This window comes from Danio rerio, chromosome 24 (assembly GCF_052040795.2).
Source record: "Danio rerio strain M-AB ecotype USA chromosome 24, GRCz13ab, whole genome shotgun sequence".
Classification (NCBI taxonomy): Eukaryota; Metazoa; Chordata; class Actinopteri; order Cypriniformes; family Danionidae; genus Danio; species Danio rerio.
In genome coordinates, this window is record NC_141044.1 from 42,246,247 (window position 1) to 42,263,871 (window position 17,625).

At 39.6% G+C, this 17,625-nt stretch overlaps 1 protein-coding gene and 1 long non-coding RNA gene across 2 annotated transcripts in view; one reads left to right on the forward strand and one right to left on the reverse strand.

Moving 5' to 3' along the window:
* Positions 1-882: 882 nt before the first annotated feature.
* LOC147838110 (uncharacterized) lies at positions 883-3,858 on the forward strand. The gene is made up of 3 exons (XR_015525421.1): positions 883-1,231; positions 1,608-3,439; positions 3,560-3,858. It is a non-coding gene; the product is annotated as an uncharacterized LOC147838110 (long non-coding RNA).
* Positions 3,859-4,646: 788 nt separating this feature from the next.
* Positions 4,647-17,625, reverse strand: part of kcnj12a (potassium inwardly rectifying channel subfamily J member 12a) — a 28,077-nt gene continuing 15,098 nt past the window's right edge. Inside the window, exon 2 of the mRNA XM_087310150.1 lies at positions 4,647-9,819. Within this exon, the coding sequence (XP_087166276.1) occupies positions 8,339-9,655 (1,317 nt within the window). The 5' untranslated portion in view covers positions 9,656-9,819 and the 3' untranslated portion in view covers positions 4,647-8,338. The remainder of the gene's footprint in view (positions 9,820-17,625) is intronic.

Consider the following 17,625-nt stretch of genomic DNA (forward strand, 5'->3'; position numbering starts at 1 on the left):
GAAAATGGATGAAAGATTAATAGTTGGTGTTGGATATTTTAATAAAAAACTAACATATTGTACCTTCAAGTCTTTGCTGCTTGGATGGAAATGAAAGCAGTCAAGCCTATTTGTAGCTAACTTAAATGTTATGGCCAGCCTTGAAGAAAAGAAAAAGGGGACTAACTTTTTAAGACTTGTGAAATCGGTTCTATTTATGCAAAGAAGCGACCGCAGCTTTACACCTGTCAGAGGATGCAGGACACCTGGAGCACATGCAGGACGGAGGATGCTCGGTTTCACTGTTTCAGGTTTCCTTGGAAACTGAAACCGCAGAGAACGAGTTGAACTGCAGTGTGAAGCGTCCTGCTGGAGGACAAACACACACACACACACACACACACACATACACACACACACACAAACAAACAAACAAACCACCATCATTATCAGATGCACACACATTTATTGATAAATGCATATGCATATAATTCATAGACGGCATTACCTGCAAATCTAGAGTACCTGTATCATTACCTGTATCTGTTTCCTTAATCAGGTTGATATTGAAGATTCTCTCTTGGAGGGATTTGAGGGATTGGACACATTCTACAAAATCCATTAGCTTAACAAATCCCTGAAAAAAGCCATTAGTTGACCTTACTTAAAGTCAGCCAACCTGTTGCTTTTAAATCCATTAGTTGACTAACCTTTAAAAAGCGAGTAAATCTGTTTCTTTAAAAGTGATTCGTTGACTTTACTTTTAAAAAGGTGAGTAAAGCTGTTGTTTTTAACTATTTACACTTTAAAAAGTGAGTAATAATGTTGCGTTTAAAGCGATTAGTTGACTTTACATGAAAAAGCGAGTAAAACTAGTTTTTTTGTGATTACTTAACTAAAATTTGAGTAAACTTGTTGCTTTTAAATCAATTATTTGAGTTAACTTAAGAAGGTGAGTAAATCTGTTCCTTATAAAGTGATTAGTTGACTTAGGAAAGTGAGTAAATATGTTTTTTTTAAAGCAATTACTTGACTACATTAAAAAGGTGAGTTAATCTGTTGCTATTAAAGTGAATAGTTGACATTACTTAAAAAGGTGAGTAAATCTGTTTCTTTAAAAAGTATTAGTTGACGTTACTTTAAAAAGTGAGTAAATATGTAGTTTAAAGCAATTAGTTTACTTAATAAAGGTGAGTAAATCTTGTTTTAAAAGATTTTAGTTGACTTTTTACTTTAAAAAGTGAGTAATGTTGTGAGTAAAGCGATCAGTTGACTTTACAATAAAAAGTGAGTTAAACAAGTTTTCTTGTGATAATTTGACTAAAAAGCAAGTAAACTTGTTGCTTTTTAAACAATTAGTTAACATTACTGTCACGGTTTATTCTTTATTTAGCCTTCCTTTATTATTATTATTATTACTATTATTATTATTCTCTTCGTGATTTTTTGTGTTGTGGTGGAGATTGTTTTATTAATTGCAATTTCTTTTCTTTAAGGCTGGCTCCGCCTTGCACCTGTTGCTAATTGAACTTGTCGCCTTTATAAGCGGAAGCTGAGTGTGTGTCGGGGTGGCTCTTGATTTCCAGCGCGTCTGACTGATCCTCACGATCTTGTCTCTCTTTGGAGAGTATGAAACGATTAGTTGATCTTACCTAAAAAAAAGTTGAGTAAATCTTTTGCTTTAAAAAGTATTAGTTGACTTTTTACTTTTAAAAAATGAGTTAAACTGTTGCATTTAAAGCGATTAGTTGACTTTACTTTAAAAAAGTGAGTAAATCTTTTGTTATAAAAGATTTTAGTTGACTTCTTACCAAAAAAAGTGAGTAATGTTGCTTTTAAAGTGATTAGTTGACTACATTAAAAAGGTGAGTTGATCTGTTGCTTTTGAAGTGAGTAGTTGGTATTACTTAAAAAGGTGAGTTAATCTGTTACTTTAAAAATTATTAGTTGAATTTAGTTTAAAAAAGTGAGTAAATCTTTTGTTATAAAAGATTTTAGTTGACTTCTTACCAAAAAAGTTGAGTAATGTTGCTTTTAAAGCGATTTAGTTGACTACATTAAAAAGGTGAGTAAAACTTGTTTTTGTGATTAGTTGAGTAAAAAGTGAGTTAACCTGTTGTTGCTTTTTAAAACAACTATTTGACATTACTTTAAAAGTGTGCAAACCCAGTGCGCCTAAATCAGTTTGTTGATCTTTAAAGAGTGCGTAAAGCCGTTGCTTTTAAATCGATTAGTTCACTTTACCTTTAAAAGTGAGTTAACACGTTGTTTTAAAGCTATTATGTAAATGAACCATGTGCTTAATTTATAAAAGTTGAGTCGAGTTTCAAGTTACAATGGACTAAATTGGGTTACATTTGACTTCACAGTGAAGAGCAAAAGTATGTACCCCCATGACCATTACATTGATCTTCATGTCTGCATTACTGAATGTGATCTAGCTTAATAAATAATCAGTCAGCGAGTCTCTGTTATGATTTTCCCAGCTGAACACAAATGAACACTCTTCTGGCTTCAGTAGCAGGTGTCGTTCTCTTTGGCAGAAATCACGTCTCGTAGGCGTTTCTCGTTGTCTTTCAGTCTCCCAAATTGGCTGTTTTTAACTTTTTGTCCATTTTCACTTCACAGATTCAGGTCTGTGCTTTAGTTTGGCTCTTCATTAACCCACATCAGGCCTTTTGTTTATGCAGTGGCCTGTTGTGAGACCCACATATTCAGGATTCTACATGGACTATATTTTTAATGTCTATTATAAATAGACTACATGTCAGATGGACCAGATTAATACACTGAATCTGTTATAAAACATTTGTAAATAGGTCAGGCATCCATGTTTATATAAATAAATATATTAATGCTAGTAGAATGTCTACTTAATAAATAAAGTTAAAGTGGGCGGACTGATATTTCAATCTGGTCTGTTGACTGTGTACCATTGCATATTTGCATTAGCATTCTTTGACTTATGCTAAACGTGTACAGTGGTTTGTTTTGTTGCTAATCGAAAATATATGTATAAATATAGTTTCTTATGGGGGCTAATAAGGTTGACATTAGCAGTTTTTAACATTAAAAAATAATGATAAATCAGCTATAACAAGAAATAAGACTTTCAAAAGAAAAAAATATAATAGGAATAATAGAAAATACTGTGAAAACGTTTTAAACATCACTTTCACACAAAAATAACACAAATTTCACATGAGGGTTAAATAATTGTGCCTTTGGATGGAGTGGTGGGTAGATGGATAGATATATACATAGATGGATAGATATGTTGTGATGATAATTGAATGGATAAAAAGATAGAGGGATAGATGCATAGATATACAGATGGATGATGGATGGTTGGATATATGGATGGTGAGGGATGAGATAGATAGATAGATAGATAGATAGATAGATAGATAGATAGATAGATAGATAGATAGATAGATAGATAGATGGATGGATTGATGGCGTGGTGGATAGATATATACATAGATGGATAGATATGTTGTGATGCTAGATGAATGGATAAATAGATGGAGGGATAGATGCATTGATAAATTGATGGATGAACGGATGGATGGATAAATAGATAGATAGATAGGTAGATAGATAGATGGGTAGACAGACAGACAGACAGATGGACGGATAGACAGATGGTGATGGATAGATAGATATACTGCATAGATGGATTGATAGATGCATGGACAGATATGTAGATGGATGGACAGATGATAATGGATTGATAGATAAGTAGATTGATGCATGGATGGATGGGTAGATTTAAAGATAGATGAATGCACGGATGGATGGATAGACAGATGGTGATGGATGGATGGAAGGACGGACAGATGGATTGATGGATGGATAGATATATAGATAGTTGGATGGGCATAGATAGACAGATGGTGATGGATGGATAGATAGATGGTGATGGATGGATGGATAGATAGGTATATAGATAGATAGATGGATGGACATAGATAGACAGGTGGCGATGGATGGATGGACGGATAGATATCTAGATAGATGGTGATGGATGGACAGACAGACGGAAGGATGGATGGATAGATATATAGTTAGTAATAATTAATTTTGCCATTTTGCACCAGACCGCACACCAGCTGATTGGTGGAGAGGAGACACAGTGATGAAGCCAATTATGATATGGGGATGGTTAGGAGGCCATGATGGACAGAGGCCAGTGGGCAAATTTTGGCCAGTAAACCCCTACTCTTTTTCGAAGGACATCCTGGGATTTTTAATGACCACAGAGAGTCAGGACCTCGGTTTAAAGTCTCATCTGAAAGACGGCGCTCACTGAGCAGTATAGAGTCCCCGTCACTATACTGGGGCATTAGGACCCACACAGACCGCAGGTTGGGCGCCCCCTGCTGGCCTCACTAACACCACTTCCGGCAGTAACCTAGCTTTCCCATGTGGTCTCCCATCCAGGTACTGACCGGGCGCAGCCCTGCTTAGCTTCAGTGGGTGACCTTGTGAGAGTTGCAGAGCTCTCTGAATAGATGGATGAATGTATGGATAGATATATAGATGGATGGATATATAGATAGATGGTGGTGGATGGATATATAGATAGATGGATATATAGACGGATAGATAAGGTGATGGATGGACAGATATATATGGGTGTATGGATAGTAAAAAGCAGACGCAAACAGAATCATTTTTTCTTTTACTTTCTTTTTTATACAAAAGGTACAGTACAGCTCACAAAAGATATTATTCAAGCTCTCTGTGCTTCCTCAGGGAATACATTGCTTCTCTTTAAACTGGTGAAACCTAAACGTGTAGTCCTGATCATTCGGGTTTGATATATACTGTACATCACGTATTGCTTTGATCGGTTCATTATTGCTTCTTGAATGTGCCGTTCATACGTTCAGAATACAGTCATAGACAGATGGCATAAAGACACACACAGCATCAGTCTGAGCCACAGTTTCCAGGAATCCTGTCTGACAATTTTTGTCTTTTATTTAAAGGAATATTCCGTGATAAATAAAGCTAAAGCTCAGTTTAAGCATATGCGATGTGTTGTAGATTACAACAGACGATCATCCCAACGAACAAAACAACATGTTTGCACTTATTATAAAATCGATATCTGTATGGAAAAGTTGTTTGCAATTGTTTAATAAACATTTTAAGCTCACAATGTAGTTATTATTAACGATTCCCTTAAAATGCCTGTTAGAAAATCTGTTAGGAAATCGATGTTGAGGTTGGACTACTTTTCTAGGCGGATGAATATGTCTTTGTGCGATACCACTGTGCTCCTGTAGGTGGTATCTGTGTGCGTGCCGTTCATTCGCTGGCTTCACATTATGACAGGATTTAAAATTTAAGAGATTTTATGTCACATCTACACATTTTGTCGTGATACTTTCAGAACTCTGCTTCTGTCCCAAAATCATGGCCCTTTCATGGTTCATGGCCCTTTAACGTTACTTAAAATGGAAAGTTTGTGCCAGCTCGTCAGTCATGACTCATGATAGAAACAAAACTTTTAAAAACTTTAACCTGAGCCTGTCAAAATGCTTACTTTAAAGCTACTATTATTTGTAGTTGTGTATTTGCCAATATTAACATAATCATTTGGTAACCTTTGGAAACAGTTAAGATGAAATGAATCCTCGTTTTCTGAAATCGTGTGATTTTGGGGGTTTTATACTCATGCCGAATAGGCATGGGACGATAACTGGTTTCAAGGTTTACCGCGGTTTGGGAAAGTCAAGTATTTAATACCATGTTTTGTTAAAATACATTAACTAAGGTTAATGTTTTTTTTTAATGTGACGTAAAGAAATCTGTTTTTGAAACTAATAAGAGAGCAGAAGTCAATGACTTTTTAAAATGATTTAGCCTGACATGTTTACTGCTCCAAAATATTATAAACATTTCTTAAAATTAAATATATTGTGTTTAATGGGGAATAAAGTAGTTTTTTTTACCCAGACATTTAAAAAATAACTTATTTTAGAGCAGTAATCACAATACCAGGATACCGAGAAACCATGGTATTATTACCAGGCTATCACATCGTCAGAAACCTATACCGGCCCATGCCTAGCGCAGAATCAAAGCAAAGCAAGTCAAAGCTAATTTAAACAAACACTTTTTGCGTCGAGAGAGATTTTCTTAGATGCTTCGTACACTGAGAGCTCACTAAGTTTCAGAACAAAAACATGTCCCATATATTTCTTAAGTGCATTATTGTAAACATCATGTTTGTTTTGTTTGCTTTAGCGTAAATGTTTTACCCAGACATTTAAAAAATGACTTATTTTAGAGCAGTAATCACACTACCGTGATACCGAGAAACCGTGGTATTTTTATAGAAGGTTATCACACCATCAGAAACTTATACCGGCCCATGCCTAGCGCAGAATCATCGATTCGAATCAAACGATTCTTGAAGTTTCAAAGCTTGACAAAGCAAGTCAAAGCAACTTTAAACAAACACTTTCTGCGTCAAGAGAGATTTTCTTAGATGCTTCGTACACTGAGAGCTCACTAGGTTTCAGAACAAAAACATGCCCCATGTATTTCTTAAGTGCATTATTGTAAACATGATGTTTGTTTTGTTTGTTTTAACGTGAATTCCAGATGCCATAACATTATTACAGTGATAACTGACAGCTTTATTTAACCTGAAACATTCCTTAAATTAATTTGCATCAAGATGTTTTGAAGTGTTTTTCAAAATAATAGAAAAAACGTTGAAGAAATGCAGATTGTACACTTAGTCCAATCGTGTGCATAGATGGGGGAATATTCTGAGAGACGATCATTCTCGTTTGTTACCTTTCAAGTTGGTTAGACTTGTAATATTGTGTAATCTATGTATAGAAACGCAGTAAATGTTGGCGTTCTAGAATCCCCTTCAAAAAAATCTATGAAAATATAACAGGAAGTTAAAATATATTAAGACCGTAAATGTAATAAAATACAACATTTGCAGGGAAGTTTCTGGATTCACACAGAGTTTTCTATCTGGCTTTTCTGTCAGTGCCTCAAGGACGAAAGATGAACCATCTAAATCAGTGGTTCTCAAACGTTTTTCATCAAGTACCACCTTAGAAAAAGATTGTCTCTCCAAGTACCACCAAAATGAGCAGTATTGAAATACAGTAGCATAGTAGGCCCTTTAAAGCAGCTACAACTCTGCACAGTTAAAAAACCTGGCAGATTACCTCAGAAATTTAGACTATATATCATATATGGCATATTATATAAATTTTAATCCATTTTGAAATGTATGTAGCATGTACATGACATATTTCATTCCTCCGTGTACCACTATAAGAAAGCCTGCGTACCACTAGTGGTACACGTACCACAGTTTGAGAACCACTGATCTAAATAGTTAGAAATAAGACGATTATCCCCATTGAGTTGTCTGAAGATTTGCCGCTGCATTACTTGGTGCAAACTGATAATGTCTACAGTACTTTATATATCTGCCTACCTAAATATATATCTCTATTATGCTGTAAATATATCTATATAACATATATGCATGAGCATGTTGTCAGGAGTTTCAGGACTGTTTGCATTCTAACCTTCTCCTTGTGCGTCTCACATGAGGCATTGTGCTCAGCTGCACACACACACGCGCACACACACATTACACTCAGGTGCTCACATTGTTCATTTAATCTGTCTAGGTAGTGCAGTTGTAAAGGGGAATTTATCATGTTTCACTGATCAATGTGTGTGTAGATCTCCAGGGATAGTGTGTCCCGACATTGCTTGTCATTTGTGCTCGGATTGAATGCAAAAATAAAGTAGCTAATTCTTTCTTTTCGCTGTAAAATTAACAATGTCTTCGCATTTCTCTCGCTAGAAATTAATACAGCACACAAAACCATGTATCTATGCAGAAATATTTACACGCTGAAGGAATGGTGCACCAAAAACAATGGCCATCATTTACTCACTCTCATGTGACTCCGACTATTTTTGGTGGAAGTTTATTAAAACTATTTCCTATTTTATGTTCAACAGAAGAAAGTAAAACCATTTTGCAATGACACAAGGGTGGGTAAATGATGATAGACCTTTCATTTTTGGGTGAAGTGTCCCTTTAGGAATCAACAGTTGTTTATCAGCTGAACTATTCTACTGAAACAAATTGAGGAAAAGATTCAAGTTTTCCGTGCGGGATAAAAGACCCTTCTCTTTGAATCAGCATCTCCGCTGAACGTCTTTGCACATTCATTCGTTTGTTTTTTGCTCATTCACACGCTCACTCTCTCCGTATGGCACTTTGCATTGTTCTGCATTTGTAGAAGCTCCAGTATCTCCAGGAACGAAACTTGAGTATCAAAAAGGTCACGGTAAAGGTTCATATCTCCGACTCCCTGCGGTATGACCTTTGTTCTGTGCATCGAGGCGTCTGCAGCCGGTCGAAGTCATGTCGAGGGGTTCTCTCCGGGCTGAGGCTCATTGCTCGCTCTGGCTTTATCCGTTCTGGACTGTCGTCCTCTTCTTCTTCGTGGCTCAGGATCGCCAGCTCGTTCTCATAGCAGAAGGAGTTAGCGGTGGGAACCACCAGGTACTTGTTTTCCATCATGTCCTTGGCACTGCAGCGAGGGGTGGACGGCACCTCGTAGGTCTTGTGGAAGTGAGAGTAATCAACCTTGTACTGGTTCTTTTCCTCAAACAGCACCGGCTCAAAGCGATGCCCCCAGAGGATCTCACTGGCCAAGTAGGAGCTTCGAGCCTGTGCCGTCATGGCTGTCGCCTCCACCATGCCCTCCAAGATGACCACGATCTCAAAATCTGCCGTTTCCAGATCCTGCTTACTAATGCCGAACAGAGGACTCTCGTGGTCAATTTGATGCAGGATGGTGATTGGAGAGACGAGGAAGATGCGGTCAAGTCCTTTATCGAAACCAACGTTTATGTCCAGTTGGTCGAGCGGGATGTACTCTCCTTCAGTCGTAACCCGCGGTTTGATGAGCTGTGCCCGAACGTGCGCCTCAACAATGTGACTCTTTCGTAAATTGCCGACCCGCCACATCAAGCACAGTTTTCCATCACGCATGGCGATGACGGCGTTATGCGAGAACAGCAGAGTTTGTGCCCGCTTCTTGGGACGTGCCATTTTGGCCATGATTGCTCCAATCATGAAGCAGTCGATGATGCTGCCCACGATGGACTGGAAGACCACGAGAAACACAGCGAGAGGACATTCTTCTGTTACACAGCGGAAACCGTAGCCGATTGTTGTCTGCGTCTCGATTGAGAACAGGAATGCTGCGATGAAGCCGTTGACTTGTAGCACGCATGGCGTAAAGTTGTCATCACCTGCTGGGTTGTCCAGGTCACCGTGAAGAAGCGCGATAACCCAAAACGCCAAGCCAAACGCTAACCAGGAAATCACGAAAACAAGCGTGAAAACAATTAGCATGTAGCGCCAACGTATGTCCACGCAAGTGGTGAATATGTCCGCCATGTAGCGCTGGGACTTCTCGTCCATGTTGGTGAACTGCACATTGCACTGTCCGTTCTTCTTGACGAAGCGGTTGCGGGATTTTCTCCGGGTGTGGATTTTGCCATTGCCGTATCCATTCATCCCTCCGCCATGCATGGTCGTCAAACGCAGACCATCCTCCTCCGTCGACACTATACTGTAGCGACCAATCCGACCCACGCTCATTCTCTTTATCGCTCCCCTGTCCTATGCTTCCAATCTGGTGTTTCCTCTCTCTTGGAGCGGTTTAGTAGTAGTAGTGGTACAAGTCCAGGTTGGTGGGTGGTTTAGTTGTAGTGATGCTGGGACAAATCCAAGCAACAGTAGAAGCCCTCCGGTTTCCTCAGACCCTTAAGAAAAAGAAACAGATCATCAGTGCAGCATGGTTGCTCAGTTCAGAAAACTACAATTAAAATAAGAGAGTGACACTGCATATAACAACACAGATTTGCATCAAAAGTGTCTTGCATAGTGGTTGCTAGGATGTTCTGAATGTTTGCTTGGGCATTGCTTAAACAATGCTTGATGGTTGTGTTCTTGTCAGGGTTCTGCCACTCTGGTCTTGTAAATTCTTGTTTTGGTGGCAGAGCCCGGACACTAGTTTTGTCTGTCTGCAGCGTGGTGTTTCATTCCCAGCCTCTCTGTCCAGTTAGTTTCGGTTTTGGCCGGCGCTGGGATGAAACATGCACGCTGCGTGTGTGAGTGCACGGTGAGTGTTTTCATTCATCGTGTGCTCGTGTCTTGCATTCAGTCTTCTGTTGGTGTTGTTTAGCACGTGGTGTATGTTTACATGCACCGTGTGCTTGTGTTGTCATGAACGCATGGTTAATGAGTTCTCATTGGCTGCCTGTCCTAGTCTCGTTTCATGTGAGCGCATGGCTTGTGTTGTCTCTCCGTGTCATGCGCTCTCCCGTCTATTGTCTAGTCCCACCCCCCTTGTTAACCCATTATTAGTTAATTATGTTCATCTGTTTGTGTGTTAATTTACCACAGTTTATAATCAATCCCCTCTTGTCTGCTGTTCTTTGCCAGTTCGTCATCTGATGTTGTCGTTCCCTGTCTTGTTCTCCAGATCGCCAGCCTGCCCTGTCTAGTTTGTTTGTTTATTTGTTTTATTAATATTTTCCCCCTCCGGGTAGTTTGTCTTGCTGTTTTGCTTTTTTTTTTTATCAATAAATACCCATTATTTCCCTGCACTTGAGTCCTTGCCCCCTTCCTCTCCAGAACCGTGACAGTTCTGTCCTAAATAGTGTTCAAAAATACAATTAGTATGTCCCAAATCGTAGTATGTTGAAAAGATTGGGCCAAAAGGTTCCCAGATGCTCTGCAATTTCTATTAGAAATTCGAAGTATACAACTGTCCATTATTGCACACACTATTTCAAGATTTCTCTACATGAAAAGACTCGTGAATGGCAGATTATCCTGCTGCTGCATCTCTAATAAGATAAGCATTTAAAAATAAATGTGGACGATTTGAGATGATTGACAGGGGATGCAACTCAGCAACATAACGGTCCATTTACGAGGAACTAGTTTGTCCTAAATCTTGCATACTCTTCTGTTGTCCACTCAAAAGTTCAGTATGAACTTTTACTTCACATAAATGTGCATAGGATTTAGTTTAAGTATGCGAAAATGGACGCATGCAGCACATTTTACTTGCATGCTTTATTTATATTAGGGTGGTCTGGGATTTTACTAGTGGATAAAAAAAAAAAAAAGAAAAGACCCAAAACACAAAAAAAGAGAATGTTTTTAATGTTTTGGCTGAACGATTTCTGTTACTTCCCTTTGCAATCTTAAACTTTTCTTAAGAATTTCTCTTTGTGAATAAAAAAGCACACAGTGCTGGCTTAAAAATAGACTGAAGAGAGATGTTTGATGTCAAGATGCCTCCTGTGATTCTTAGTATGCTTTCTAGGTAGGCAGGTCACTGGGTTTTAGAGCTAAATGTGCCAAAATGAGTGCATTCGCATACTTTGGTTTCACCTTGTTTCAGACTGTGACATTGGGTCCAATGCACTTTTTATTTTCAGCCTCAGAATGATCTTGACGAGTAATTGAGGCTGTTTAGCTTTTGGGTCATTTTGACGGATTTGTTGGTGTTTGTGATGATATTTTTCCCTCATTGATGTTGTATGAAGTAGGGTTGGATGTATTGTTTCAGCATTGATATCTGCAATGTTGAGTCTGGAGTACAGCTCACCGGGAGCTACAGTTCAAAACACATGAGATTTGAGGAGATACCCCAAGGTTTAAGCATAATAGAGTGAAAGTTTATCAAATGTTTGTGTTTTCAAGGCTTGTGTTTGTGTGATCATTTAAAGTAAAACTCATGTAATCTATTTGAGTATTCTGTTTCTCTGCCTGAATACTGTTTGACTCTCCAGAAAACCATAGACCACTATTTAATGTTTTATTTTAATTCTAATAAATTCTGTCTATCTGTCCATCCGTCTGTCTGTAGTTCTGTTCAATCCATCCATCCATTCATCTATCCATTCCTCCGTCCGTCAGTCCGTCTGTCTATCTGTCTATCTAACCATCCTTCTAACTGTTTATCTGTCTATCCATCAATCCATGAATCAATAAATCCATCCATCCATCCATCTATCATCTACCTGCCGTCCGTCCATCCATCCATGGATCTATCTATCTATTTATCCATCCATCTATGGTTCTATCTAGCTATTCTATCTTGTCTATCCATCCATCCATCTGTCCATCTACCTATGATCCATCCATCCATCCATCCATCCATCTATCCATCTATCTATCTATCTATCTATCTATCTATCTATCTATCTATCTATCTATCTATCTATCTATCTATCTATCCATCCATCCATCTATGGTTCTATCTAGCTATTCTATCTTGTCTATCCATCCATCCATCTGTCCATCTACCTATGATCCATCCATCCATCCATCCATCCATCCATCCATCCATCCATCCATCCATCCATCCATCCATCCATCCATCCATCCATCCATCCATCCATCCATCCATCCATCCATCCATCCATCCATCCATCCATCCATCCATCCATCCATCCATCCATGGTTCTATATATCTATTCATCCGGCCATCTGTCTATCTATCTATTCATCCGTCCATCCATCCATCCATCCATCCATCCATGGTTCTATATATCTATTCATCCGGCCATCTGTCTATCTATCTATTCATCTGTCCATCCATCCATTCATCTGTCCATCCATCCATCCATGGTTCTATCTATTCATCCGTCCATCTGTCTGTCTATCTATCCATCCATCCATCCATGGTTCTATCTATTCATCCGTCCATCTGTCTGTCTATCTATCCATCCATCCATCCATGTTACTATCTATTAGTTCATTCATCTGTCCATCCATCCATCTATCTATTTATCCATTCATTTCTCAATCTAAATACATAATAAACACAAAACATGGCACTGTCTGATTTTTCCAATATCATGCAGCTCTAATATGAAGTGGTGAGTTCAGGTCGAGGAAGGACGCTGGACTCACTTCAGGTTTCTCATGTATTTGTTTTTGTTCTGAGCTTCTACATTATTGATCAGATCTCTGTTTTAAAGCTGCTTAACACAACAGAGATGTTCTGGCTATCAAATCACACAGATACACAACCGCACATGTCCCCCGAGAGACCCGAATCTTACCCTCCCGAACATGTGCAGCCAAGGCAGACTGACGTAAAAGGGGTGTTAACATTTTGGGAGTGTGTGCGCCAGTTTCCAGTGTGTGTATGAGAGAGTTTGCACACACATGCGTGAGCTTTAAACACATCATTTAGACCCTCTGGAGACCCTCGTCTGCATGGGTGCTGTCCCATGATCCTCTAGAGATGCTAAATGGGTTGCGGAGGGGGAGGGAGGTGAGTTAGCTGGGGTAGACAGAAATTAACATAAGACACGCACAAAAAGAATGAAGGTTATGAAGCAAAAATAGGGAAAAGAGACAGAACTGATGTACGACAAAGACCAAGGAGGGAGGAAACCCCGTGGCCTGAAATCTAAATATATGCAGTCGGAGCTCAGAGAGGTTTCGTGCTTTTTTAGTCTGGCCTGCTTCTGCGACGTCATTGCTGTCACACTTACATGACTACTCACTGACTTTTCCTACACTTTACTTTATTTTAAATACACTGTAGGAAATGTCCAAGTCTCCATATTTTGTGTTTTCCATTTATTTATGCTTTTGAACTGATATATGGGATGTTGATCTCTGCTTTGTTGACTTTTGTTTTTGTTTGTGGGTAATGCATCAGTGGTTAGCACTGTGGCCCCACAGAAAGACGGTCGCTGGTTCGAGTCCTGGCTGGATCAGTTGGCATTTCTGTGTGGAGTTTGCATGTCCTGCCCATGTTGGCGTAGGTTTCCTCCGTGTGCTCCGGTTTCCCCCACAGTCCAAACACTTGCGCTAAATTGTCTAGTGTATGAGTGTGTGTGAATAAGGGTGTATGGATGTTTCCCAGTACTGGGTTGCAGCTAAACTGAATGATTGAATGAATTAATTAATTTTAGCTTTACCCATTCAATACTTGCTTAATTTGTATTTCAGTTAGTTTCTTAGGTTGCTTTCACACCTAGACTTTTGTTTGGGAACCTGTCTCTTTTGCCCAGTTAACGTGGTTCATTTGGCATATGTGAAACCAGCAATCGCATTCGGATCCATGCCAAATCAATCGGTCTGAGATCACCTGAATGAGGTGGTCTTGACTCAATTGGAACTAGGGCTGTGTATTGGCAAGGACCTCACGATATGATACATATCACGATACATGGGTCGCGATACAATATATCCCGATATATTGCGATACAATACATATTGTGATATATTGCAATAGTTTGTATTAGTATGTGTGTCATGTTATATTGACAACTTGTTAAAGTCAACAGACGAATTAAAATTTCAATTCCAATTTATTTTCTATCCATTTCAATTCATTAGAACTGCAAAGTGTGATTGAACAGAGAACTCAATAAACTGTATTAAATGCATTTTGTTATTAAACACTGAACTAAAATGCATATGCCACTAAAGTCACATATAAATGAAATAATTTATAAAACTAAAGCAAGTAAAAAAATTGAAATGCATCAAGTAGACAAGACTGGAACACAGTGCTCTAATATGCAGTAAACTATTAGAAATGGACAGTGAGACTAACAACATTGTGAACATTTTGCTGTGAAAACTGGTCGCACAGGTAAATTGATGGCATGCATGAAACATTTTATATGCAACATGCCGGCCAGCTGTGCTGCCATGGTCATGTTTGACGCATTGTCTGTTACAATGACGGGTCCTTTCATTTGATGTCCCATTCCTCCTATGCAGTTTTCAGCAACTCTGCAATATTAGTTAAGGCAGACGGAAGTTTTCCACCATGCTCACTTTGCTTACTTCTAATACCATACTATTTAGCGTTTTGTTGATTGCGAGTTAGCGACATCTACTAGAGCAAAGGAGGAGGTTGTTTGGCCCAACTTGAATCAATACTTTAGGTTGAACTATCGATACACTATCGTAAAAGAAATTATCGCGATATATTGATATTTTTGCACAGCCCTAAATGGAATGAACTCTGGAGCGGATCGATTGTAGTGAGAAAGCAGTACGATCCGACCCCGGTTATTTCACAGTGTTTTTCAGATATGTAATAGGCTTACAGCTATATGAAGAGAGAATTATGAGTAGGGCGGGAAGTTCCGGGTGTTATCTGCAAATGTCAACCCAAGCTCATTCTGGAAACGTAGCCCCGCGGACGTTTCTGGAGACCGCGATTTACGTGGCTGGAGGTACTGTGGCCGCGTTTGGTTTTTTTCGAGCGAACGCTTCGGGGCGGTGTGACGCCGCTCCGCCCCTCCTCTTCGCGCTCGCCGGCCGACGGCTCGCCTCCGAGTGGAGGGCTTTCCCGACGCAATCAGTTTGTCCGCCTAGCTCACAGCGTTGCGTCGGCGCCGCGGTGGACGACGACCGGGATCGAGTCCGGGTAACAGCGGGTTCCGGAAATCAGGTAAGATGAAAAACGGAATCCGGAAAATGAGGGCGAGAACGCAGCGGGATCCGAAAACGCGGTCGAAATCGAAGACGAGGGCTTTTTTTTTTCCCGATCCGGTGGCTTTTCGTGCGAGAACAGCGAGGGCGCGAACGCCGCGCGCTCCCGAGACGCGAAAAAGCGCGCACAGCGGCCTCTCGCGGATCCGCGAAAACAAAAAAAACGCTCGAATACGTACCTCCCGGGACGCAAATCGCGGTCCGCAGAAACGTCCGCGGGGCTACGTTTCCACAATGAGCCCGGGTTGGCAAATGTACAGAGACTCCTGGATGCCCGCAAACAAGTGATACTCTCCTGGTAATCGCGTAATTTGTATCCTAACAAATTAATGGCATCATGAGAACCCTAGTAGTTAATTTTAAAAGTTATTACTAATAAAGGTATGGTAATTAATAACCTTAACTGCTCTGAATTTGATTGTAATGCAATAACGTACACCTTCTGTAAAGCTGCTTTGAAATGATAATTATTATGAAAAGTGCTAAACAAATAAACCTGAATTGAATTGAATTGGATTGAACACTTCAGTAAAATGTTTCATGATGCACTATAATGTTGGTGGAATGTGAGTGGCATGGGGTTGCTAGAGTGTTGACAGATGATTGTTAGGGGATGATGTGTGGATGCCCCTCCCTCAAGTTTCTGTGATCCCCTGTTCCTTGATAGTTGAATCTCCTAGATCTTGTTTCGGCGGTTAACTGTACTGTATGAAGAGAAAATTTGACTTTTTGTGATATTTTTTTCCAGCTCTCTCTTCATTTCACATAAAGATCTGTTTATTGGATGTGATACTTGATAACATCATTACATAATTACAGTGAAGCGTCTCTGTGCTGTCTGCAGTTAGCTTACAATAAGTGCCTGAAAAACATGATACCTGATCTGTACACACACACACACACACACACACACACACACACTTACTCATGCATTCTCTCTCTGTCTCTCTCTCAGACACACACACAAACACACAGTAGTATTGTCTTGTATCTGAGGTCTCTGTGTTTTGGTTTCATCATCAAGCCTGTATCAGATGTCAGAGAAAGCCTGTAAATGCGTTAGAGAAATCTAAAATCATGCAATAAATGAAACTGGATTTATATTGTGAATGGATCTAAATGAATTACACAGAATGAAAACATGCTTAATTCAATTCATGGTAACTTTATGGTAACTTGGTAAGTAAAAGTGTAAAAAAGTAGCAAGTCAAATATGCTAAACTGCACCAGTAAGTTTTGTGCATTAAAAAATCAGTCCTTTTAGCAATGGGTAATGTAATGGTTTGATTAAGTCATGTCGGGTGCATCATATTTACAAGTTGAATTCACAAAAAAGGCACAAAAGTTATTACATATTATTTACACTCAATAACCATTTTTTTTAGGTACACCTTACTAGTACCAGGTTGGACCCATTTTTGCCTTGAGAACTGCCTTAATCCTTCATGACAGATTCAACAAGATACTGGAAATATTCCTCAGAGATTTTCCTCCATATTGACATGATAGCATCACACAGTTGCTGCAGATTTGTCGGCTGCACATCCATGATGCTAATCTCCCGTTCCACCACATCCCAAAGGTGCTCTATTGGATTGAGATCTGGTGACTGTGGAGGCCATTTGAGTACAGTGAACTCATCGTCATGTTCAAGAAACCTGTCTGAGATGATTCTGTATGACATGGTGTGCTATCCTACTAAAAGTAGCCATCAGAAGATGAGTATGCTGTGGTCATAAAGGGATGGACACAATACTCGGGTAGGCTGTGGCGTTGTCATGATGTTGAATTGGTACTAATGGACCCAAAGTGTTCCCCCGAAAATCTCCCCCACACCATTACACCATTGTAGCCTCAGTTTCCTGTTCTTAGCTGACAGGAGCGGCACCCGGTGTGGTCTTCTGCTGCTGTAGCCCATCCTCTTTAAGGTTGGACGTGTTGTGTGTTCAGAGATGCTCTTCTGCAGACCTCGGTTGTAACGAGTGCTTATTTGAGTTTCTGTTGCCTTTCTATCAGCTGGAACCAGTCTGGCCATTCTCCTCTGACCTCTGGCATCAAAAAGGCATTTGCTCCCACAGAACTGC